At 36.6% G+C, this 26,178-nt stretch overlaps 1 protein-coding gene across 2 annotated transcripts in view; it reads left to right on the top strand.

Annotated features, from left to right (window-relative positions):
* LOC129689457 (complement factor H-like) overlaps nt 1–26,178 on the top strand; it is a 109,459-nt gene that overhangs the window by 59,264 nt on the left and 24,017 nt on the right. The window contains exons 12-19 of one of the 2 annotated variants that reach the window (XM_055624681.1): nt 5,235–5,408; nt 5,787–5,969; nt 6,057–6,236; nt 8,517–8,693; nt 11,083–11,265; nt 11,455–11,664; nt 12,322–12,495; nt 13,183–13,359. The exons of the other annotated variant lie outside the window; for it this stretch is intronic. Of the exons in view, the coding sequence (XP_055480656.1) occupies nt 5,235–5,408; nt 5,787–5,969; nt 6,057–6,236; nt 8,517–8,693; nt 11,083–11,265; nt 11,455–11,664; nt 12,322–12,495; nt 13,183–13,359 (1,458 nt within the window). The remainder of the gene's footprint in view (nt 1–5,234; nt 5,409–5,786; nt 5,970–6,056; nt 6,237–8,516; nt 8,694–11,082; nt 11,266–11,454; nt 11,665–12,321; nt 12,496–13,182; nt 13,360–26,178) is intronic. 2 annotated transcript variants of the gene reach the window in all.

The raw sequence follows: 26,178 nt of genomic DNA on the forward strand, positions 1-26,178 counted from the left end.
TCTTCTTCTTCTTCTTCTTCTTCTTCTTCTTCTTCTTCTTCTTCTTCCTCCTCCTTGTTCTTCTTTCTCCTTTTTCTTCTTTTCTTCTTTCTTCTTCCTTCTTCTTTCTCTTCTTCCTCTTCCTCTTTTTTTTCATCTAGGTTAGTCTGAGTGTCTTTGTGGCTTTGCTTGTCTTAGAGTGACTCTCAGCAACCTAGCTAGCTAGTTTATTATGGAAAAGAGAGGATTACTGAATCAGGACAGTTTCAGGGACTCCTTGAAGCTATTTTGAGTTATATACCTTCCTGCTTAAGGAGCTTCCGTGCAGGATGGAATATTTCAATCTCAAGGAAACTGTCATACAAAAAATTCCCATGGACTTTCAATGTCTCCAGGCCTGACAGAGAAATGTGAACCAGAAGAAAGACAGTGGATGTGACTGAGACAACAGTACAAACTGATGCTTTAAGAGAGTGTTATATTTCAAATTTAATGAAGACGAATGACAATATGAGCAAACAGATAGGAATTTGTCACCACAGTGGCAAGACTCCAAAATATGAACAAAGTTTGGCATTTTAAGTATTGTTATGTGTTCTGGCCTCAACCATGCAACATAGAACTGGATAAGATCACCATTCAGGCTTATTTGAGATTGTCTAAGAGTTTTTCATTGTGAGGAGATGGGTCCAAATAATTATTATCAAGTACACTTAAGCTAGCAGTATTAACAGCAAACTTAAAGAACAATACACCTAAGAATATAACTTGATACTCACTTCCATACATCAGCACTTAGAGTTAGTCTTAGACAAAGAGAAACATTTCTCTTTTGGTGTATGTCAGCTCACACAGATCTTTAATTCACATCTCACAAGTTATAGCCTCCATGTAAATACAGCATCTGGGTCAGATACAAGAAAGATTTTTACACTTTAAGACAGAGTATTATGGTATGTTAATAATATAATTTTTAATTAAGTAAGCAAAAATATATAAACAGGAATAGATACAAATAAAAGAACAACTATAGATGATTGTAATGTTGTAGCATTCAAATCTACTGTAAAACCAAACACTTAGGTTCAATTCAAATTTAAATTAAATGAATTTATTAGCATTGGGTCAAACAGTATGCCGTAGCAACGCTAGCTAAAAGGAAAGTTTACAAGTGTGTACAGAAAAAGGTGTGCATTACAGTTATCTATGGAATCTACAGATGGGCAAGAAAACAGTTTTACTCTCTTTTGTATCTCTTTCCCATTACGTAGTAATAAAAAGAGCAATTCATCCCAGTCTCACAGAGATAAGAGAGTTTTACAAAAATCAAACTAATACCTATACCATTAACTTATTCTTCTTTCTCTTCTTTCTCCTTATTCTTCTCTCTTACAGTACATACCAACCTCAGCCTCCCTTTCCTCCACTTTTCCAAGTTTCCCTGCTCCCCTCTCTACCAGGTCCACTACTTCCCCCTTCCCTTTCATAAAGGAGTAGGCCTTTCAAGGAAATCAACTAAACATGGCATAACAAGATACAATAAGACTAAGCACAAACCTAGTATCAAGGCTGGATGAGACAACCAAGCAGGAGAAAGGGACCCAAGAGTAGGCAAAGGAGTCATATACACCCCTACTCCCACTGTTAGGATTCCCACAGAATGACCAAGCTAAGCAACCACAGCACATATACAAAGGATCTAGCACAGACCCATGCAGGCTCTTTAATTGCAGCTTCAGTCTCTGTAGCCCCAAGAGCCTTGTTTAATTGATTCTGTGGGCCATATTCTCCTGGTGTCCTGGACTCAAGTGCCTTTTTACAATCTTTCTTTCTTTTTTTCTGCAGGGTTCTCTAAGCTCTGCCTAATGTTTGTCTGAGGATCTTCCCATGTGCTCCATTCAGTTTATTAAGGAAGCCTATGTGATGATTGGGTAGAACCTATGAGTTTAGCAGAATACCATTAAAGATCATTTCACTGACTTTTTTTTTCTGCCAGTTGTTTGGTTATACTCTAGGTCTCTGGGCCATATAGCTTCTGGTTCTTAGCCATCTGTGCAGTGTCAGGCATTGGCTCTCTACCCTGGCTTAGGCCTCAAGTTAGACCAGTCATTAGTTGGCCAAAGCTGCCAGAAGCTCTGAGCCACCATTGCCTCAGCACATCTTGCAGGCAGAACAGATTGTTGTTTAAAGGATTTGTGGTTGGCTTGGGGAAAGATTTTCACCAACTCCACATCTAATAGAGGTATAATAACCAAAATATGTAAAGAACTGAAGAAACTAGACATAAGCAGACTAAACGATCCAATTAAAAATGGGGTACAGATGTAAGAAGAAAATTCTCAATAGCAAAACCTGAAGTGGCTGAGAAATGTTCAACATTCTTAGCCACCAGGGAAATGTATATTAAAACTACTTTGAGGTTGCATCTTCAGACTGTCAGATGGCTAAGATCAATAACACAAGTGACAGCACATATGCTTAGATATTGGCCTTCAGATCTTTATTAAACCAATCAGCAATTGAGGAATGTGAGGGTTTACAAAATATGAGGCCAGTGATGGGCCATGCTAACAACACCACCAAGATCCAGCTAGTTCTCAGCTCCCTGCTGATTTAGCAATCAACAACTGAATATATGGAGACCCAGCTTCACATAGTGCACCCTAACATCCCCACGCTTTTGTCTAATAGATGCCTTTTATCTTACATCAGTAAATCACACACTAGAAGAACAATCACGAGAAATGTTAGGAAAGAATGATATTTACAACAAGGTTGCCATTTGTATTTGGCAACCTTGGAGAAACTCCACTATAAATCTTACCTTGATAAGTCTGAAATTTTGTATCTAAATCACTTTCTATCAATCACTATTCAAGATTTCACATAGAATATCTTTTTAGACCCTAAAACGTTTTCTTAGATCCTAAACAACTTAAGCTGCTATGTTTCAACTCTATAAATAAAACACTTCTTTTGTTGTGAGTTTTATTTTCTGAATCGGATAATAAGGAAAATTATAAGCCTGTAACTTATCTACTCTTCAATCCCATCAGAGACCTGAGAAGGATAAACTTCACCGGAGTAAACAGGAAGTGCAGAGCATGTAGCTTCCAAAACTATAGAAATGACAGAGACTCCTGGCCTGCCACCTTTTCTCTTAGGAATGAAGGCGCTGTGTTCCTAAAATTTCTTCCCGCTAGCTGGGAGTGAAGGCATCTTTGGCGATCCTAAGAAAACTGGGATAGTCACCAAGCTGTGGGAGAGATAGCTGTTTCATTTGCTTTCCAGGCTCTGTGGCACAGGAAAATGCAGGACTTAACTGAAGTCCTGGCAGAAGCAGTCTGTGAGTCTGCATCATCTGAGCTACCCTCTTTGAAGTTGTCTTGGTGGCAGACTATATCATTATTATTATTATTATTATTATTATTATTATTATTATTATTATTATTATTCACAACTTACTCATTTTATATCCTGATTGTAGCCCCCTCCCTCATCTCTTTTCAGTACCACCCCCCTTTTTCTTCCCCCCCACCTCCTTCTTCTAGTCTACTGAAAGGGGCCTTCTCCTGCCCTGCCATCTGACCCTTCCTTATCAAGTCTCATCAGGACTTCCTGGACCCTCTTCCCTTGTGGCCTGGCAAGGCTGTGTCACCAGGGAAAAGTGATCAAAGAGAAGGCAATGGAGTTCATGACAGAGGCAGCCCTGCTCTCCTTACTTGGGGACCCACATGGAGACTTGCTGTCTCTTGGCTACATCAGAGCAGAGATTCTAGGTCCTCTCCATGCATGGTCCTTAGCTGGTACATCAGTCTCTTCAGGGCTCCCTGGGCTCAATTTTTTTTGCTTTGTTGATTGATCATCCTGAGTGAGGTAACTCAGAACCAGGAAGACACGCATGGTATATACTCACTTATAAGAAGATATTAGCCATATAATATAGAATAAACATACTAAAATATATAGACCTAAATAAGCTAATCAAGAAGACAGACCCTAGGGAGGATGCTTAAATCTCATTCAGAATGGCAAACAGGATAGAAACTAGAAGCAGTGGAAGGGAGGGGACAGTATGAGAGTCTACCAAAGAAGTTCTCTGAAAGGCTCCTCCCAACAGGATATTAAAACAGATGCTGAGACTCATAGCCAAATTTTGGGCAGAGTCCAGGAAGAAGGGGGAGATAGAAGGACCCAGAGAGCTGCTCAAGAAGACCAACAAAGCCAAACTGAATGTATATTTTTGAGAAAAATCTCAACTAAGGCAGTCCGTTAGGCTGAATCACTTGGAATACTTACTTAGTCTTCATTCAAGTATGGTCCCACAAGTTCTGCAGCCACATCTTTCAGGCAGGACAAACTGTAGGTCAATGGTTTTTGTGGCTGGATTATCTACATAGATTCATTGGAGTTTCCATTGTACGAGGTTTCTGTCTTGCCATTAAGATGCCTCCAATTCCAATGAATTCCCCCAGTACCCTCTCCCTTCACCCCAACTTGATTCCTCCTGTTTCCATCTTTTGAGTTTTAAAAGTATCAATTATCTTTTATGAATGACCCTAATTAAAAATTTAAAAGAAGGGAGATTTCGAGACAGAACAATTTTATTTAATTAATTAATTTACTTACTTACTTACTTACTTACTTATTTTTGGTAACACTCAACAATGTCAAAAATTTAAGAAAATTTTTATTATAATAGAGAATGTTATACATTCCTAATTTGAGACAGAATAATTGACAGTTATAAATTAGAACTATGACAAAATAATTTATAGTAATGTAAATATTTTTCACATGTTTCTAATAGTCTTTTAAAATTTTAAATATGCTAATTATATTTTCCTAACTTCAGATACGTTAGAAATAATGTTATGTAACTTAATTGCCTGTTATATTTAACTGAAATAACTTTAGTATATGATTGAAATATTTATTGTATGACACTAACTTTAAATATGAGTGAAACAATTTTGTGTTGTGAGAATAGAGAACTTATAACTTTAACATTGATAATTATCTGCAGCAATCAGAACCAGTGAAAACAACTTTATTTGATTAATCAATTTTATAATTAATACGTTTCACTATGTTACATTTCTCAGAGACTTTCATATTGATTTAGGGGCTGTATCAAAGCTAGTAGGCAGAAATTTTCATAAGGAAAAGGGTTCCTGACACTTTCTATGAATGTACATGAGAGAGATAAACTTATGAATGATTAACTGTATATTCTAATTATCTTACTTTTCAAGAAAGAGAATGCAGCATTCCCATTCTAGAACCACACTTAGACGTTAATCCCAAGAAAGAAAAATATAAAGTAGGAGATTTGTTGAAATTCTCTTGCCGACCAGGATACAGAGTTGGAGCAAATTCAGTACAATGCTACCACTTTGGATGGTCCCCTAGTTTCCCGACATGTAAAGGTCAGTATTTGTTTTACATTTGACAAATGGAATCAGAAGTTTATTTTTCTTGCCTTAACATTCCCCAGTCTTCCAGTATGTCTATAGTTTAAAGCATATTCAGATATGTATACATCCAATAAAGATATGTATTGTGTGGCTAAGACACAGTCACTTATTTATAAAGTTATTCTCAAGCTAAAATGTGTATCAGTGTGCTTCTACATGCAGACATGATTACTAAGACCGAAAAGACATCTTTTATTTTGTCTACATTGCCATTAATGCTTGTATTTTTATAACCTAGGCCTTTCCTCACATTGAATAGAGTATGTCCAAACAGTATAAAAATTATAAGATGGACATTTTCATTTATATTTACATATACTTCTGCAATAGGTGAAGTAGGATCATGCAATCAACCTCTTGAAATCAAAAATGGGGAAATTAAAGGAACAAAGAAAGAAGAGTACAGCCATGGTGATGTGGTGGAGTATGATTGCAAACCTAGGTTTCTGCTGAAGGGACCCAGTAAAATCCAGTGTGTTGATGGGAACTGGACAACCTTGCCGATATGTGTTGGTAATTAAAAACATTAATACTTCAACACTGTTTTTTTAACTTATATGAAGCCTTGATCATAAATACACTTTTGTGAAACATCTACAGAGGAAGAGAGAACATGTGGAGACATTCCTGAACTCGAGCATGGCTATGTCCCGCAATCTATCCCTCCCTACCACCACGGATACTCAGTGGAGTTCACTTGTGCAGACACATTCACAATGATTGGACATGGTTCAGTTTCATGTTATCGTGGAAGGTGGACTCAGCTTCCTCAATGTGTTGGTAAGTCAGTGTGCCTCAAATTGATACTTTATAAAATTTAGTATTTTTATTGCAGAGATATTTGCTATTATATACTTATGAAGTTAGTATTCTTTTTGGAAATATGTAGTCTTAAGTAATATGAGTCCAAAATTTCACTAGTCTTAAATAATGTGAATCCAAATTTTCATTGTTTATAATTTGATGCATGTCTACAGATAATTATCAATATGACCTGTAAATTTTTCTTGGTTACCTTAAGATAAATCAGGTTGCTAGCTTTACATTTTCATGTGACTAACATGTGACTGTGACTACCCAAGAAGATATGTACAAAACTATCATTTCTGCTATTATATGACACTTTCCTTTCAAGTCTTGGAAAGCTAAGAAATAAATCATCTATTTCCTATTCTCCTATAACAAATGTTCCTCTCTAAGAACATCTATATTGCTTGTGTTTATTCTTCATGTTGCAGACTGAAGTCACCAGGCTGAAGGTGGGATTATAGGCCCTGTCATCACCTATAGAACTCAGCTATACCAAAACATTTGGGGTTGGATAAGAAACATTATCCCATGGGTCACTTCAGTCTACACTGACTCAGAATGTTCTTTTGGTGATTGCATCTTAACAAGTGGCTGAAAGCATCTTGGAGCCTACATTCTCTTTTCTCTAAAACTACAGGGTCTTAGAGTTATCTGGGGTTATTCCTTCAGCATGGTTCCTGGTGTCCATTCTTTACTCTTCATTGGAGTTTTAGATGTTGCTGACTGCCAGGGAAATGTGCTCTTTGAAAACGGCACTTAGACCTGTGTTGCTTTGATATGTTCTCCATACCCAGAAGGCCAACAAACTTCATGACAGTTTTCCATGTAAATCAACACCTCTACTGCTTATTAATCCTCATGTTTTTTTTTTTTTTTTTGGTTTTGGTTTTGGGTTTTTTTTCTCAACAAACACATTTTGTCAAACCTATTTTCATCATTGCTTTAAAACTATTTAACAAATAATTTCATATGAAGAAAAATCAGACACCATTTCATGCATGGAAATTCAATTATCTATAGTAAGTTACAAAGTGCTGCTTTATTATTAGTTCAGATGTCAGGGATTTGTTCTGATGGTTAATCTTCCAGTAGCCACCTTTAGATGACTCTCTCTAGTTAACTCTTGCTATTAGCATTATGGTACCAATATTTCTATGAAAAAAATATTTTTACCCTACTACTAAATATTCTTACTTTTCTCAATATCTTTAGCTTTCTCTTGACATTTCTCTTGAGACTCTCTGAGAAGCAAATCAATCACATAGTCATCATGCTCCTTTGATTTTCTTTATACTGCATTAGCTTTTGTCTTCTTGTGAACCAATCTTTAGGAAGAAACTAATTCTCAGGAGCCTTCAGTGCTTCCATCACTTTTGTCAATATTTTATAAATATTGTTTGTAAAGCAGTTACACTACTTTGTCTGATTATTTGCTTTTATTTGCACTATCTATGCACATTTCACTCTATGTTTTAAATTATGAACAAATGTTATCTAGGACCTTTAAAGAAATGTCAAATTTAAAAAAACACTGTCATCTTCACTGTGCAAGTAAAATATATGTCATATTAAAAGGTCTCTGTATATAGCCCTTAACTCATAACACCGCCAGAACAGTTTATTATTATAACTTAATATTGTTATATTAATGATCTAGCATATGAAAACACTTCTTACAGACTCTTCTTAAGGGCATGTAAAAAAACAGGTGTTGAGTAAAAGCACTTAATTTCTTATGCCTTTTCTCTCACAAAGTATTTTGAGATATTTGTTTTCTACATGATATAACTTAGATATTATATTCATTTCTTATATCACATCTATCAAAAAAGGAAACTTAAAATAGAAAATTCCCACATCTTATCCACACGTGTTTTATTTTAACATTTAACATTATGAACTAGAGATCATATTATGGGACAGCAGTAAATCTGAACATTTTCACAACTTCAAGTTTAGGGTCAAAGGTGGTCATATCATAATCATTTACTATGTAGAGCATGTGAAACCGTGATTTTCTACTCTTGCAGTTGCCTAATACTGTTTCTGAGATGTAAAATAATGGACAAAACATGTAGGTCCCACACCATAGGTCACATCTGCATGGTGACCCTCAACATTTTAGTTGGCTGAATTTATAGAAATAAAAGCATAATTTCATCACACATTGACTATATAGATAGTTAAATGTAACCAGCTTGCTCACTTCTTATAATTGTTTTTGCTTTTCATGGAAATATTTTCGTATAGCAACAGATCAACTAAAGAAGTGTAAAGCACCAAGGTTTACTGAAGTAGAGACAATCCAACCCAATAAGAATGAATTTAATCACAACTTTAACATGAGTTACAGATGTAAAGGAAAACTGGAATATGGCCACTCAGTCTGCATCAATGGAAAATGGGACCCTGAGCCAAACTGTACAAGTAAGCTTTTATTCATATTGTCTTCTAGTGATTACTCTAGTCTTTTCTCACCAACAGCAGTGGTTTCTTTAAATTCTTAACACACTGTACATTTTTTAATTCATATATGAATACTGTACTTATATTATTTCTTCTGCTCCCTCTTTCCACTCCAACTCCAACTCCTCTTGTGCCCCCCCTACTTCAAGTCCAATTCATGACCTCTTCTTCTTATGTATGTATTAGTATACATATATAAATGATGTATACAAACAAAACTTGTATATATAAATTCAGTGTAATGAGCCCATTTAATGTCTCTCCTGTGTGTATGTGTTTAAGAGTAAGTACATGGAATTGGATAAACTATTTGTTTGTACCTCATTCTGTGTAAAGACTGATTATTCTATTCCAGATAGCCATCAATTGCCTGTAGGTCTTCATCTAGGGAAAGAGCCTTGTAGGATTTTCCCTAGACATACTAATATGTCAGCTGGCATTGTCATCACCCACAGCTTTTTTAGGTGACCACCCTTTTGAGATTTCATGAGTTCAGATACCCTGCCATATATGAATACACAGATTTCCTGGGAAAATACTTAATCTAGGAGATGGCTTAGAAATTACTGTATCATGTTTGTTAGTGACCTGTAGTGTAAAACATACAAAAAAAAAAAAACTTGATTAACATGATTTTTTCTATGTGTCCTAAAGGTCCCTCACTCTTATGTTTCCATTACATCTAATTATTTTATCATAACCAATGTGCTGTGCCTTTCTATGCCTCTGCTGAATCATCGTGCATTTCTGTTTGATTGCATGTACTGTCAATCTAACAGATCACTTATTCTTTTAACAATCGACCTGTTCACCTAGAAAATTCTGACTCATATGACTCCTTCAATTCCATGTCACTAGGCAAGAGGGCCACTCCACTACTTTTGCTTCCTTATTTGTATTCATCACTGTTATTTTGGATGCCTTGCCTGACTCTATATTTTAAACGATTTCTAAAGAGTAAAATTCACAGAGAGTATTTCCATTTCATTCCAAAGTTAAACCCATTACATACATGTTAATAGAGTACATATGATGTTCTGTAGTTGCCTGTGATTTTATCATGTCTGATATTATTTTGATGGTAGTACTAAGACAGTAATAGTTTTTCTTTCCTGTATGGCTAGCTAGCTATTTAAAGAATGTGAAAAAAATTTATTAATTTATTTCTACTCAACTTTACTTAAGCAGAAATATTAACAAATGAAGCTTTTAATAACCAATAAGAAAGCATAGTGTCATGTTACGAATCTGAAAGATGAATCTGAGCAGTCCTTATTTTGTACTGATTTATACAAAATGTTTCAGAATATTGTTAATACCAGTACTAATTTTTTATTATCCTGGATGTCTGCCACCAGTTTCCATATCTCTAACCAATTCATGTTAAATGGGATCCAGGGTAGTTGAAATTTTGAATAACGAATTACAAACCATTTGTGAACCTATTCCATACTCTTATTGACCAAGAGTCAAGGTCAAATTGATTATCAATTGTGATAACTAGTACTTTTTTTTTGACTTGGTAGAGTCCACAATTTTCTAGGGAAAAAAACACCTGTGAGCATGACTGAAAAAACATTTTTAGTTTGGGTTAACTGCGATGGAAAGATTCACTATAATTGTAAGCGGCATCATTTTATGAGCAAAATTCTCAGCATAAATTAAAGAGAAAGGTGACCTGAATACCAGCACTAACCTCTCTGTGCTCTCTGACGATATGGATAAAATAAGAGGAGTGGCTTCACACTTTTGCTTCCATGATTTCCATGCATGATGAATTAAATTAAACCTTTCCTCTTTTCCTTCCTCCCTTCCTTTTCTCCTTTCCTTCCTTCCTCCCCCTTCTCCCCCTTTCTTCATTTCTTCCATCATTCCTTCCTAAGTTGCTTTTGTCATGTATTTTTTGCCACAGCAATGAGAAAAGTCTTTAGCATATTAACTAAAAGTAAGAATCATATTCATTAATCAAATTTCATTGGTAAACTACCTCACGAGGATTTTTAATCTGATCCCACATATTAGATCATAGATATCCATAGATAAATTTAGAGAAATTTCCCTGTATTCTTAATATAATATATTTAAGTGTATAATTCAGTTAAAATATTATAAAGGTTAGAAAGAGTTGAAATAAGTTTCATAAAAATAATATAAAACTGCATTAAAAGTGAATAAAAAATTCTAAAGAGAACAAGAATAGATATTAAATTGCTATACAAGCTAAAACGTATACAATACTGACGATTATTACATGGTCATAATTAATTTACTATTTAATGAATATTATTACTTTGATAATTTAAGATACTATCTTTAGTAAAGAACTCTCTTTTTTTTTTATGTTTTCTAGGAAAAGAGAAAACATCCTGCCCTCCTCCACCACAGATTCCCAATGCCCAAGTGTTCGAAACCACAGTGAACTATTGGGATGGAGAAAAAGTGTCAGTTCTTTGCCAAGACAATTACCTAGCTAAGGACACAGAAGAAATGGTGTGCAAAGATGGAAGGTGGCAGCCATTACCACGCTGTGTTGGTCAGTAGTTCTGAATTACTTCACAACAATATTTCTTTGAATATTGAAGAGAACTCAGGTGAAAGGGTGGGGTATTGAAAATTGAGGGCATAAAATATATACTATAGAGACATTATCCACTTTCTTTTTATTTCCAAGAGTAAAACGTTTTATTTCTGCTTGACTATTTTATTTTTGTTCTTCATGTAGCAAAAATTCCATGTTCTCAGCCCCCTAAAATAGAACACGGATCTATTAAATGGCCTACCTTGTCAGAAGAAAGGAGTAATGCAACTGAGTCCAGCAGTCATGAACACGGCACAACCTTCAGCTACGTTTGCGATGATGGTTTCAGGATAGCTGAGGAGCATGGGGTAACCTGCTACATGGGAAAATGGAGCTCTCCACCTCGTTGTGTTGGTGAGAGCAACATGAATATTCAGTTCTGGTTTTAGAACAAGTCATTACCAATAATCTATTTTCCTCCAAACCAGGAGAAAGAATGATTTAGAATGGCACATAATCATTTATATACTTTAACCATAAATTTTCACTTGCATGATTCAATCTAACCTGCTTTTTGAGTTCATTGTCTTGACTCAGTCTTGAGATCCACTTTCATTCTCACATTTGTGTTTTTAAATGCAGTGTATAGTCGCCTGACTTCACCTGCTCATGTGAGTTGCAGTGTTGGATTTGCCACCAGGTGTTGAAGTCCTAAGTGTCTTTTTCCAACCATGTGCTCTCCCCCCAACTCCCCACTCAATACATATAGCATGTTCCATGAGATTATTAATTCTTTGGGTTTTTTTTTTCTGTTTGTCACTTATGATTGTCAGACATTGGTGACAAGTTTTTACTCAACTTTGAAGGTGTTTAACAGATGCCACAGACCAGAATTTGGCCTTTGGAAGCACTGTCCTCTCTTTTATGATGGCATATCCTCCTTGTTAACATTCCCTTCTGTTACTACTGCACATAGGACTGAGGCATGTACGTGAATTTTTGAATTAGTGCAAGGTGCAATCATTTCACCATGTTATTTTCATTGTGTGTGTGTGTGTTTTTTTTTTCCAGGACTTCCCTGTGGACCTCCACCATCAATTCTTCATGGTATTGTGTCTCATGAACTAGACAGTTACCAATATGGAGAAGAGGTTACGTACAATTGTTCTGAAGGTTTTGGAATTGATGGACCAGCATTTATTAAATGTGAAGGAGAAAAGTGGTCCCAGCCACCAGTTTGCATAAGTACAATTATATTTTCATTTTTTATGTAATATACAATCTAATTCAATATGTGGCACAATATGTGGCACAAATAAGAAAGTAAGCCGTAGTTTCAGAGCATAAGAAGGTTTTGCTGAACAGTTCTGGATACCAGCAAGCAGAGACAGTCCTAGTAAAACCATAGTTTTACCTTTTGAGAGGAAAGTTTGTGTTCACTTCATGTAGTCTGAGTTATCAGCATCCTCAGACTTCTAGAACACACTGGCTCTGCTCCACAGGCTCATCACTGTGATGGTAGCTTTAGCAGCAATGCCACTACAATAACATACGCTTTAAATTTTTGAAATTATCATTATGAGTAATTTATCTTTGATGAAATAAAAAGTAGATGGATGGCATACAAAGTAAATAACCTGTGATTAATATAAAAATAAAAATTAATAAAAAGTAGAATATAGCATAAATGTGGAAAGTATGAGAGAACAAATGGCTATAAAATTTAGAAATTTCAAGAATTATAACCATGAGGATTCTGAATCTATCTTATTTATTTAACTTATTTTTTTTAAATATTGGACAATTCAATATATGTCAAAATGGGGAACATATAGCATTTATTTTTCTCTATGAACCTAACTATTGCTTCATATATTTCTACAATTTTCTGAAAACATACCTACATATTTTTTTATTTTATTTTATTTTTAGAAACTGATTGTAACTATACACCCAAGTTTGAAAATGCCATGCTTGAAGAAGTGGAAAAATATTCATATAGGTCAGGAGAACAAGTGACATTCAAATGTTCACCTAATTATCAGATGGTCGGGACCAACACTGTGACATGTGTTAATAGCAAGTGGATTGGACAGCCGGTATGCAAAGGTAGTTTGATGCACTTTCAACATTTATTCATTTAAGTTTCAGAGCACTGATAAAAAGTTCTAGTCTAATTTAAAATTGGGCAGAGGTTAGAATTTAAAGCAAAATGAAGTTTTGCTTTAAAATGGTTTATGTTTAAAGTAAAAACATGGATTTGAAAATCCAGTACCTAAGCTGATAGAACAATGGTCTCCAGAGTAAGGTTCCAAGGCCAACATCATCAGTATCTTTGGACCATGTTTTATAAATGTAAATTAACACTGAGAAGCCCATTCTAAATATCCTAAATAGAAAAGCATCTAGAGGTGAGACCTTGAGTTTTCTATAAAGTCCTTCAGGGCATCTGTGTAGGACTCAGGTTGGAAAGTGTTGTATGCTGTAACATTTGTAGATGCATTAAAAAAAAAAAAAAAAAAACTCTTTCAATTGAGGTCCTGCATGTATCTCATTTTCTCTAATTGATTAGGATATTTTATTTAACCCTCATTCTTATACCTATGTTAGTCTTAAAACAAGAAGCTTTTCAGCCTGATATTGAAAATATTTTTTTCCTCACATGATATGTTTTCCCCACCTCTACGACTCCCAGTTTGTTTCTACCTCCTGTCCCGTCTGGACCTATCCCCTTTCCATATTTCATGAGAAAAGAAATAGCCGAAACAAAACAAAAGAGATACATTGTGAGGAAACAAAAGAAACAATGTTAGTGAAAAGAGCAGAAGAAAAGACACAGGAAACTAATCTGAGAGACACAAAGCCCCAGTTGTTTACATACGTGAGAATCCACAAAAATACTGACCTTTGGGTAAGAACAGAGAAAAAATATATATTAAAAAAAAAAGAAACGAAAAATGAAGATGGAATTTTTTAAAAAGCCCAAAGCTGCCTTTGAGTTTGTTGTTTGATGCAGGCTACACTTAAAAGCAGTTTGTTTCTCAAGTGGGGCTCCCTTGAAGAACTGTAAACTTTCAATTACAAGTGCTTATCAATTGGAGATAACTTCCGGGTTAGGGATGGGGGCATGTGTCAGCTTCCCTCAGCTTTAGCATCCCACCTGGTCCAGACGGATGAAAGCCCTATACATGCTGCCTCAGTCTCTGAGTTCATATGTGTATCAATCTTGTTGACTTAGAGGCCTTGTTTTCTTTGTATCCTCTATCTCTTCTGGTTCTTAAATTCCTTCAGTTGACTGTTCTGCACGGTTCCCTGAGCCTTGTGAAGAGGGATTTGATGGCAACATCCCATTTAGGGCTTAGTGTTCTAACAGCTTTACATTAATGTCTGGCTTTGGGTCTCTATATTTGTTCCTATCTGCTGCAGGACAAAGCCTCTCAGATGATGACAGAGCAAGGCAGTGATCTATGAGTCTATAAGAATGTCACCTGGAAGAAGAAGAAGAAAAAAAAAGAATGTCATTGGAGTCCTTTTATTATTACGCGTTTTCTGTTGCTGTTGTTTGTTTTTATTATAATAATATTTGGTCTCACAGTACTCTTAGGTTCTGGGCACATAGTATCAGGTTCTTGGTCACCCAAGCAGTGTCAGAGTTTCATCTCTTGGAAGGGACCTTAATTCAAATCAGATATCTTTGGTCTCTCCAACAAGCCTTGTGCCACCATTTTCCTAGCATAACTTGCAGGCAGAATAACGTATTTCAAGGTTTTGTGGTTGGGTTGGTGGTTTATGTTTGGTAGCATGCAAAGTACCTTCCTGTACCTAAGATGCTTGCCTTTAGGAGTGAAAGCATTATATAGGCACCAACTAAACTTTGCTATGTTCAGTGAGTTGTGTAAGTGTTGTCTCTCACAACGTGGCCTTCCCTCCAGTGTGTGGAAAACAGTTTGTCTTGTCACCAGCCTGGGTTGTTTGGAAGTCTCCATGTGACCCTTTGGTTACATGGATGGATTTCGTTACAGTTAGATGTAACCTAATCCCAGTATTAGGAACTTTATTTAGTAAGAAGAAATGTCCATTAGGGCTCCATCCTCCCAAATTTTGGTGATTTCTTAGACTGCCTTCATATATGTGTGTGTGTGTGTATATATATATACACATATATATGTGTATATATACATATATATGTATATGTATATATAATAATATGTATATATATATATGTATATATAATAATATGTATATATATACATATTATTAGTTACATTTTATTAACTCTGTATTCCAGCTGTATCCCGCTCCCTTATTCCCTCCCAATCTCACCCTCCCTCCCTCAGCTCCTTCCTGCCCCTTTCCAAGTCCACTGATTGGAGAGGACCTCCTCCCCTTTCGTCTGGCCCTGTTTTATCAGGTATCTTCAGGACTGAATGCAAAGTCCTCCTCTGTGGCCTAGCAGGACTGCTCCTCTCTTGGGGGGTGGGGAGTATTCTATTCCATTGTATAATAATACCACAATTTCTGTATCCATTCCTCCGTTGATGGACATCTGGGTTGTTTCCAGGTTCTGGCTATTATGAATAAAGCTGCTACAAACATGGTTGAGCAAATGTCCTTGTTGTGTACTTGAGCAAATTTTGGGTATATACTTAGCAGTGGTATAGCTGGGTCTTAAGGAAGCGTTATTCCTAATTGTCTGAGTATGTGCCAGATTGACTTCCACAGTGATTGTACCCGTTTACGTTCCCACCAGCAGTGTAGTAGGGTTCCCCTTTCTCCACAACCTATCCAGCATGTGCTATCACTTGAGTTTTTGATATTAGCCATGTTGATGAGTGTAAGGTGAAATCTCAGGATCATTTTGATTTGCATCTCTCTGATGGCTAAGTGTTTCTCTGCCATTCGATATTCCTCTATCAAGAATTCTCTGTTTAGCTCTGTTCCCCATTTTTTAATTGGATTACTTGGTTTGTTGCTTTTCAGCTTCTTTAGTTCTTTACATATACTGGATATTAGCCCTCTGTCAGATAAAGGGTTGGTCAAGATTCTTTCCCAATCTGTAGACATTCGTTTTGTTTTGATGACAGTGTCCTTTGCTTTATAGAAGCTTTTCAGCTTCATGAGGTCCAATTTATTGATTGTTGCTCTTAGAGCCTGTGCTGTTGGTGTTCTGTTCAGGAAGTTGTCTCCTGTGCCAATGAGTTCTAGGCTGTTCCCCACTTTTTTTTCTAACCGATTTAGAGTATCTGGTTTTATGTTGAGGTCTTTGATCCACTTGGAATTTAGTTTTGTGCAGGGTGATAAATATGGATCTATTTGCTTTTTTCTGCATGTAAACATCCAGTTGGACCAGCACCATTTGTTGAAGATGCTGTCTTTTTTTCCATTGAATGATTTTGGCTGCTTTGTCAAAAATCAAGTATTCATAGGTGTGTGGGTTTATTTCTGGGTCTTCTATTCAGTTCCATTGATCCTCCTTTCTGTTTCTATGCCAATACCATGCAGTTTTTATTACTATTGCTCTGTAGTACAGCTTGATATCGGGGATAGAGATACCTCCAGAAGATCTGTTGTTGTACAGGATCATTTTGGAGATTCTGGGTGTTTTGTTTCTCCATATGAAGCTGAGAATCTTTTTTTCAAGGTCTGTAAAGAATTGAGTTGGTATTTTGATGGGAATTGCGATGAATCTGTAGATTGCTTTTGGCAGGATGGCCATTTTCACAATGATAATCCTACCAATCCATGAGCACGGGAGATCTTTCCATCTTCTGAGATCTTCTTCAATTTCTTTCTTCAGAGACTTGAAGTTTTTCTCAAACAGATATTTCACTTGCTTGGTTAGTGTCACCCCAAGGTACTTTATGTGATTAGTGGCTATTGTGAAGGGTGTTGTTTCCCTAATTTCTTTCTCAGCCCTTTTGCCCTCAGGAGGGCTTCTGATTTTTTTGAGTTGATTTTGTATCCTGCCACTTTGCTGAAGGTGTTTATCAGCTGGAGGAGTTCTCTGGTTGAATTTTGGGGGTTGCTCATATATACTATCATATCATCTGCGAAAAGTGAAACTTTGACCTCTTCCTTTCCGATTTGTATCCCCTTGATCTACTTTAGTTGTCTTATTGCTCTGGCTAGGACTTCAAGTACTATGTTGAAGAGGTATGGAGAGAGTGGACAACCTTGTCTTGTCCCTGATTTCAGTGGGATTGATTTAAGTTTCTCTCCATTGAGTTTGTTGTTGGCTATAGGCTTGCTGTATATTGCCTTTACTATGTTTAGGTATGTGCATTGTATCCTTGATCTCTCCAAGACTTTAAACATGAATGGGTGTTGGACTTTGTCAAATGCTTTTTCAGCATCTAAGGAGATGATCATGTGGTTTTTCTCCTTCAGTTTGTTTATGTGGTGGATTACATTGATGGATTTCTGTATGTTGAACCACCCTTGCATGCCTGGGATGAAGCCTACTTGGTCATGGTGGATGATATCTTTGATGTGTTCTTGGATTCGGTTTGCAAGTATTTTATTGAGTATTTTTGCAACAATGTTCATTAGAGAGATAAGTCTGAAGTTCTCTTTTCTTGTTGGATCTTTTTGTGGTTTATGTATCAAGGTGATTGTGGCTTCATATAATGAGTTTGGTAATGTTTCCTCTGTTTCTATTTTGTGGAATAGTTTGGAGAGAATTGGAGTTAGCACTTCTCTGAAGGTCTGATAAAAATCTGCACTGAATCCATCTGGCCCAGGAATTTTTTTGGAAGGGAGACTGTTGATGACTGCTTTTATTTCCTTGGAGGAAATAGGACTATTCAATCTTTCTACCTGATCTTGACTTAATTTTGGCAAATGGAATCTATCAAGAAAATTGTCGATTTCTTTAGATTTTTGAATTTTGTGGCTTATAGGCTTTTGTAGTAAGACCTAATGATTGTTTTAATTTCCTCTGTGTCTGTAGCTATGTCCCCCTTTTCATTTCTGATTTTGCTGATTTGGATAGTTTCTCTCTGCCTTTTAGTTAGTTTGGCTAAAGGTTTGTCTATCTTGTTGATTTTTTTCAAAGAACCAGCTCTTGGCTTCATTGATTCTCTGAATAGTTTTATTTGTTTCTAGTTGATTGATTTCCACCCTGAGTTTGATTATTTCCAGCCGTCTGCTCCTCTTGAGTGCATTTGCTTCTTTTTTGTTTAGGGCTTTTAGTTGGGCCATTAAGTTGCTTGTATGAGATGTCACAAATTTTTTTCTTGAAGGCACTTGGTGCTATAAATTTTCCTCTGAGCACTGCTTTCATTTTGTCCCATAAATTAGGGTATGTTGTACCTTCATTTTCATTGAATTCTAGGAAGTCTTTAATTTCTTTCTTTATTTCTTCCTTAACCCAGCTATCATTAAGCAGCAAGTTGTTCAGTTTCCATGTGCTTGTAGGCTTTTTTCTAATTCCATTATAGTTGATGTCCAGCTTCATTCCAATGTGGTCAGATAGAATACAGGGGATTATTTCAATCTTCTTGTATGTGTTGAGGCTTGTTTTGTGACCCACTATATGGTTTATTTTGGAGAAGGTTCCATGAGGTGCTGAAAAGAAGGTATACTCTTTTATGTTTGAGTAGAAAGTTCTGTAGACATCTATTAGGTCCATTTGATTTAGGACCTCTGTAAGTGCCTTTATTTCCCTTTTGGCTTCTGTCTAGATGATCTGTCCCTTGGTGAAAGTGGGGTGTTGAAGTCTCCCACTATTAAGGTGTTGGGATTGATGTGTGATTTAAGTTTTAGTAATGTTGGTTATGAATGTAGGTGCTCTTGTATTTGGGTAATAGATGTTCAGAATTGTGATGTCCTCTTGGTGGATTTTTCCTTTGATGAGAATGTAGTGCCCTTCCTCATCTTTTTTGATTAATTTTTGTTGAAAGTCTATTTTATTAGATATTTGGATAGCTACCCCAGCTTGTTTTCTGGGGTCCATTTGCTTGAAAGACATTTTTCCAGCCCTTTACTCTGAAGTAGTATTTATCTTTGTTGCAGAGGTGCGTTTCTTGGATGCAGCAGAATGTTGGATCCTGTTTCCACACCCATTCTGTTCGTCTGTGTCTTTTTATTGGCGAGTTGAGTCCATTGATGTTGATAGATAGTAGTGACCAATAAATGTTAGTTTCTTTTAATTGGAGTCGGTGGTCTTACTGTGTTTCATTGCTTGTTTTCTTTTCATGTTTGTTGGGATATTATCTGTATACCATATTTTCTTGGGTGAAGTTGTTTTCATTGGATTGGAGTTTTCTTTCTAGTGTCCTCTGTAGGGCTGGTTTGCTGTGTAGACATTGCATAAATTTAGTTTTGTCATGGAATATTTTGTTTTCTCCATTTATGTTGATTGAAAGCTTTGCAGGGTATAGTAGTCTGGGTTGACATTTGTGATCTCTTAGAGTCTTCATGAAACTTGCCCAGGCCCTTCTGGCTTTCATAGTTTCTGATGAGAAGTCCGGTGTGATTCTGATAGGTCTTCCTTCATATGTTACTTGGCCTTTTTTCCTTGCTGCTTTTAATATCTTTTCTTTGTTCTATAGATTTAGTGTTTTGACTATGATGTGACGTGATGTGTATCTTTTCTGTTCTAGTCTATTTGGTGTTCTGTAGGCATCTTGTATATTTATGGACATCTCTTTCTTTAAGTTGAGAAAATTTTCTTCTATGATTTTCTTGAAAAGATTTTCTGGACCTTGGAGCCTGGAGTCTTCTTTTTCATCAATTCTAATTATTCTTAGATTTTGTCTTTTCATGGCGTCATTGATTTCTTGGATACTTTGTGCTTGGGACTTTTTTGATTTTACTTTTTCTTTGAGAGAAGTATCAATTTCTGCAAGTGTGTCTTCAGCTCCAGAGATTCTCTCTTCCATCTCTTGTATTCTGTTGGTGATGCTTACCTTTGTGGTTCCTGATCTTTTCTCCAAGTTCTCCAGCTCAAGGGTTTTCTCAGTTTGTGTTTTCTTTATTGAATCTAATTCTGTTTTCATGCCTTGCACCATTTCCTTCATCTGTTTGAATGTGGATTCCTGTCTGTCTATGATGGTCTCTATTTTTTTGTTCATTTCCTTTCTATATTCCACTAATTTTATCTCTACTTGTGCCTCTATTTGTTTGTCTATGTTTGCCTGTGTTTCTTTAAGAATTTTGTCTATTTTTTCTTTCTTTACCTCCAATTGACTGGCCAACAATTTGAAAAATTTGTTCATTTCCTCTTTAACTGACTGAATTTGCATGTTTATTGTTCTGAGAGAGTTGTTTGTTTCTTCTTTATGAGCCTCAAATAGTTGGGTAAGCATAGCTTTAAAGTGATTTTCCTGTGCTTCTGATGAATTTGAGTATCCATCAATTTTGGGGGTTGCTGGTGAAGTCATGATGTCCTGATTTATGTTGGAAGTGTTCTTTCGCCTACCCCTGGCCATTGGCTTATCTGAAAACTTCCCTGTTTGTTTTTGAGTTCTGCAGTTCAGATTGGTACTGTCTCTCTCTGGCATCTGGACAGTTCTTTTTTTTTTTTCTTATCAGTTACATTTTATTAACTCTGTACCCCAGCCGTGTCCCGATCCCTCATTCCCTCCCAGTCCCTCCCTCCCTCCCTCCTCTCCACCGTGCCCCTTGCCAAGTCCACTGATAGGGGGGACCTCTTCCCCATTCATCTGATCCTGTTTTATCAGGTATCTTCAGGACTGGCTGCAAAGCTCTCCTCTGTGGCCTAACAGGACTGCTCCTCCCTTGGGGGGTGGGGAGGCCAAAGAGCCAGTCATTGAGTTCCTGTTAGAAATAGTCCTTGTTCCCTTCACTATGGGAAACCAATTGGTTACTGAGCTACCACAGGCTACATCTGAGCAGAGGTTCTAGGTTACATTCATACATGGTCCTTGGTTGCATGTCAGTCTCAGAAAAGACCCTGTGCCCAGATATCTTTGGTCCTTGTGGAGCTCCTATCCTTTCCTCATCAGACTAACTCCCCTTCTTTCTTATGATTTCCTGTACTCTGCCAAAGGTTTGGTCATGAGTCTTTGCTTTGAAAACACTGCTAGTTAGAGTCTTTCCAATGCGCTCAGTAGACTCCTGTCATACGTTCAATGCACATCCCATCTGTCATTCTAAACGAGGATTGATCATCTTACCCCATGTCCACTCTCTTGATTATCTTTTTTAGGTGTATAGATTTCATTATGTTTATTATATCTTATAGGTCTATATAAGTGAGTATATACCGTGTTTGTCTTTCTCCTTCTGGGATATTTCACTCAGGATGATCTTTTCTAGGTCCCACCATTTGCCTGCAAATTTCATGATTTCCTCCCTTTTGATTGCTGAGTAGTATTCCATTGTGTAAAAATACCACAATTTCTGTATCCATTCCTCCGTTGATGGACATCTGGGTTGTTTCCAGGTTCTGGCTATTACAAATAAAGCTGCTATAAACATGGTTGAGCAAATATCCCTTTTGTGTACTTGAGCAAACTTTGGGTATATACCTAGCAGTGGTATAGCTGGGTCTTGAGGAAGCACTATTCCTAATTGTCTTAGAATGTGCCAGATAGATTTCCAGAGTAGTTGTACCAGTTTACATTCCCACCAGCAGTGGAGGAGGGTTCCCCTTTCTCCACAACCTCTCCAGCATGTGTTGTCCCTTGAGTTTTTCATTTTGGCCATTCTGATGGGTGTAAGGTGATATCTCAGGGTCGTTTTGATTTACATTTCCCTGATGGCTAATGAGGATGAGCATTTCTTTAAGTGTTTCTCTGCCATTCGATATTCCTCTGTCGAGAATTCTCTGTTTAGCTCTGTTCCCCATTTTGTAATTGAATTACTTGGTTTGTGCTTTTCAGCTTCTTTAGTTCTTTGTATATACTCGATATTAGTCCTCTGTCAGATAAAGGGTTAGTGAAGATTCTTTCCCAATCTGTAGGCAGGCGTTTTGTTTTGATGACAGTGTCCTTTGCTTTACAGAAGCTGTTCAGTTTCATGAGGTCCCATTTATTGATTGTTGCTCTTAGAGCCTGTGCTGTTGGTGTTCTGTTCAGAAAGTTGTCTCCTGTGCCAATGAGTTCTAGGCTGTTCCCCACTTTTTCTTCTAACAGATTTAGAGTATCTGGTTTTATGTTGAGGTCTTTGATCCACTTGGACTTTAGTTTTGTGCAGGGTGATAAATAGATATCTATTTTCATTTTTCTGCATGTGGACATCCAGCTGGACCAGCACCATTTGTTGAAGATGCTGTCTTTTTTCCATTGAATGGTTTTGGCTTCTTTGTCAAATATCGAGTATTCATAGGTGTGTGGGTTTATTTCTGGACCTTCTATGCGATTCCATTGATCCTCCTTTCTGTTTTTATGCCAATACCATGCAGATTTTATTACTATTGCTTTGTAGTACAACTTGAGATCGGGGATGGAGATACCTCCAGATGATCTGTTGTTGTACAGGATTGTTTTGGAGATTCTGGGTTTTTTGTTTCTCCATATGAAGCTGAGAATCTTTTTTTCAAGGTCTGTAAAGAATTGAGTTGGTATTTTGATGGGAATTGCATTGAATCTGTAGATTGCTTTTGGCAGGATGGCCATTTTCACAATGTTAATCCTACCAATCCATGAGCATGGGAGATCTTTCCATCTTCTGAGATCTTCTTCAATTTCTTTCTTCAGAGACTTGAAGTTTTTCTCAAACAGGTCTTTCACTTGCTTGGTTAGTGTCACCCCAAGGTACTTTATGTGGTTAGTGGCTATAGTGAAGGGTGTTGTTTCCCTAATTTCTTTCTCGGCCCTTTTGTCTTTGGTATACAGGAGGGCTTCTGATTTTTTTGAGTTGATTTTGAATCCTGCCACTTTGCTGAAGGTGTTTATCAACTGGATGAGTTCTCTGGTTGAATTTTTGGGGTCACTCATATATACTATCATATCATCTGTGAAAAGTGAAACTTTGACCTCTTCCTTTCCGATTTGTATCCCCTTGATCTTCTTTAGTTGTCTTATTGCTCTGGCTAGGACTTCAAGTACTATGTTGAAGAGGTAGGGAGAGAGTGGGCAGCCTTGTCTTGTCCCTGATTTCAGTGGGATTGATTTAAGTTTCTCTCCATTGAGTTTGATGTTGGCTATAGGCTTGCTGTATATTGCTTTTACTATGTATAGATATGTGCCTTGTATTCCTGATCTCTCCAAGACTTTAAACATGAATGGATGTTGGACTTTGTCAAATGCTTTTTCAGCATCTAAGGAGATGATCATGTGGTTTTTCTCCTTCAGTTTGTTTATGTGGTGGATTACATTGATGGATTTCCATATGTTGAACCATCTTTGCATGCCTGAGATGAAGCCTACTTGGTCGTGGTGGATGATATCTTTGATGTGTTCTTGGATTCGGTTTGCAAGTATTTTATTGAGTATTTTTGCGTCAATGTTCATAAGAGAGATAGGTCTGAAGTTCTCTTTTTTTGTTGGGTCTTTGTGTGGTTTAGGTATCAGGGTGACTGTTGCTTCATAGAATGAGTTTGGTAATGTACCTTCTGTTTCTATTTTGTGGAATAGTTTGAGGAGAATTGGTGTGAGCACTTACTTCTTTGAAGGTCTGGTAGAATTCCGCGCTGAAACCATCTGGCCCAGGGCTTTTTTTGGAGGGGAGACTGTGAATGACTGCCTCAATCTCCTTGGGGGATATAGGGCTGTTCAGTCTTTCTACCTGATCTTGACTTAATGTTGGAAGATGGAATCTATCAAGAAAATTGTCCATTTCATTTAGATTTTCAAATTCTGTAGCATATAGGCTTTTGTAGCATGACCTAATGATTGTTTGAATTTCCTCTGCGTCTGTAGTTGTGTCACCCTTTTCATCTCTGATTTTGTTGATTTGGATAGATTCTCTCTGCTTTTTAGTTAGTTTGACTAAGGGTTTGTCTATCTTGTTGATTTTCTCAAAGAACCAGCTTTTTGCTTCATTGATTCTTTGAATAGTTTTGTTTCTAATTGATTGATTTCAGCCCTGAGTTTGATTATTTCCAGCCTTCTGCTCCTCTTCGGTGTATCTGCTTCTTTTTTTTTCTAGGGTTTTCAGTTGGGCCATTAAGTTGTTTGTATGTGCTGTTACGAATTTCTTCTTGCAGGCACTTAGTGCTATAAATTTTCCCCTGAGCACTGCTTTCAGTGTGTCCCATAAATTTGGGTATGTTGTGTCTTCATTTTCATTGAATTCTAGGAAGTCTTTAATTTCTTTCTTTATTTCTTCCTTAACCCAGCTTTCGTTGAGTAACAGGTTGTTCAGTTTCCATGTACGTGTAGGCAGTTTGTTATTTCTGTTGTTGTTGAGGTCCAGCTTAAGTCCATGGTGGTCAGATAGAATACAAGGGATTATTTCAATCTTTTTGTATCTGTTGAGGCTTTCTTTATGACCAACTATATGGTCTATTTTGGAGAACGTTCCATGTGGTGCTGAAAAGAAGGTATAAAAAGGTATACTCTTTTGAGTTTGGATGAAAAGATCTGTAGACGTCTATTAGGTCCATTTGATTTAAGGTCTCTGTAAGTGTTTTTATTTCCCTATTTGTTTTCTGTTTAGTTGATCTGTCCCTTGGTGAGAGTGGAGTGTTGAAGTCTCCCACTATTAGGGTATTAGGATCAATGTGTGATTTAAGCTTTAATATTGTTTCATTCACGAATGTAGGTGCTCTTGTATTTGGGGCATAGATATTCAAACTTGTGATGTCCTCTTGGTGGATTTTTCCTTTGATGAGAATATAGTGTCCGTCCTTATCTTTTTTGATTAACTTGGGTTGAAAGTCTATTTTATTAGATATTAGGATGGCTACACCCGCTTGTTTTCTGGAACCATTTGCTTGAAAGACAGTTTTCCAGCCCTTTACTCTGAGGTAGTGTTTATCTTTGTTGCATAGGTGTGTTTCTTGGATGCAACAGAATGATGGATCCTGTTTCCGCAACCATTCTGTTAGTCTGTTTCTTTTAATTGGGGAGTTGAGTCCGTTGATGTTGATAGAAACTAGTGACCAACAATTGTTACTTATTTTAGATGTGGTGTTGGTGGTGTCACTGAGTTTCATTGCTTGTCTTCTTTTGTTTTTTGTTTTTTTTTGTTGTTGTTGTTGTGTAATTATCTATTTCCTCTGTTTCCTTCGATGTAGTTGTTTTCTTTGGTTTGGAGTTTCCCTTCTAGTAACTTCAGTAGACCTGGTTTACTATGTAGATATTGTTTAAATTTGGTTTTGTCTTGGAATATCTTGAATTCGCCTTCTATGTTGATTGAAAGTTTTGCTGGGTATAGTAGTCTGGGTTGGAATCTATGGTCCCTTAAGGACTGTATGATTTATGTCCAGGCCCTTCTGGCTTTCATAGTTTCTGTTGAGAAATCTGGTGTGATTCTGATAGGTCTACCTTCATATGTTACTTGGCCTTTTTCCCTTGCTGCTTTTAGAATTTTTTCTTTGTTTTATAGGTTCAGTGTTTTGACTATGATGTGATGTGAAGAATTTCTTTTCTGGTCTAGTCTACTTGGTGTTCTGTAGGCCTCTTGTATGTTTATGGCCATCTCCTTCTTTAAGTTGGGAAAGTTTTCTTCTATAATTTTCTTGAAAATATTTTCCGGACCTTTGAGCCTGATGTCTTCTTTTTCTTCTATTATTCTTAATAAATAAGAATAAGAATAATAAACCTATTATTCTTAGGTTTTGTCTTTTCATGGTGTCCTTGATTTCTTGGATGTTTTGTGTTTGGAACTTTTCTGATTTTTATTTTTTCTTTGAGAGACGTGTCAATTTCCGCAACTGTATCTTCGGCTCCTGAGATTCTTTCTTCCATTTCTTGTATTCTGTTGGTGATGCTTACCTTTGTAGTGCCTGTTCTTTTCTATATGTTCTCCAGTTCCTGATTTTTCTCTATTTGTGTTTTCTTTATTGATTCTAATTCT

Source organism: Psammomys obesus, unplaced genomic scaffold, assembly GCF_907164565.1.
Source record: "Psammomys obesus unplaced genomic scaffold, mPsaObe1.curated_primary_1811, whole genome shotgun sequence".
NCBI classification, from domain to species: domain Eukaryota; kingdom Metazoa; phylum Chordata; class Mammalia; order Rodentia; family Muridae; genus Psammomys; species Psammomys obesus.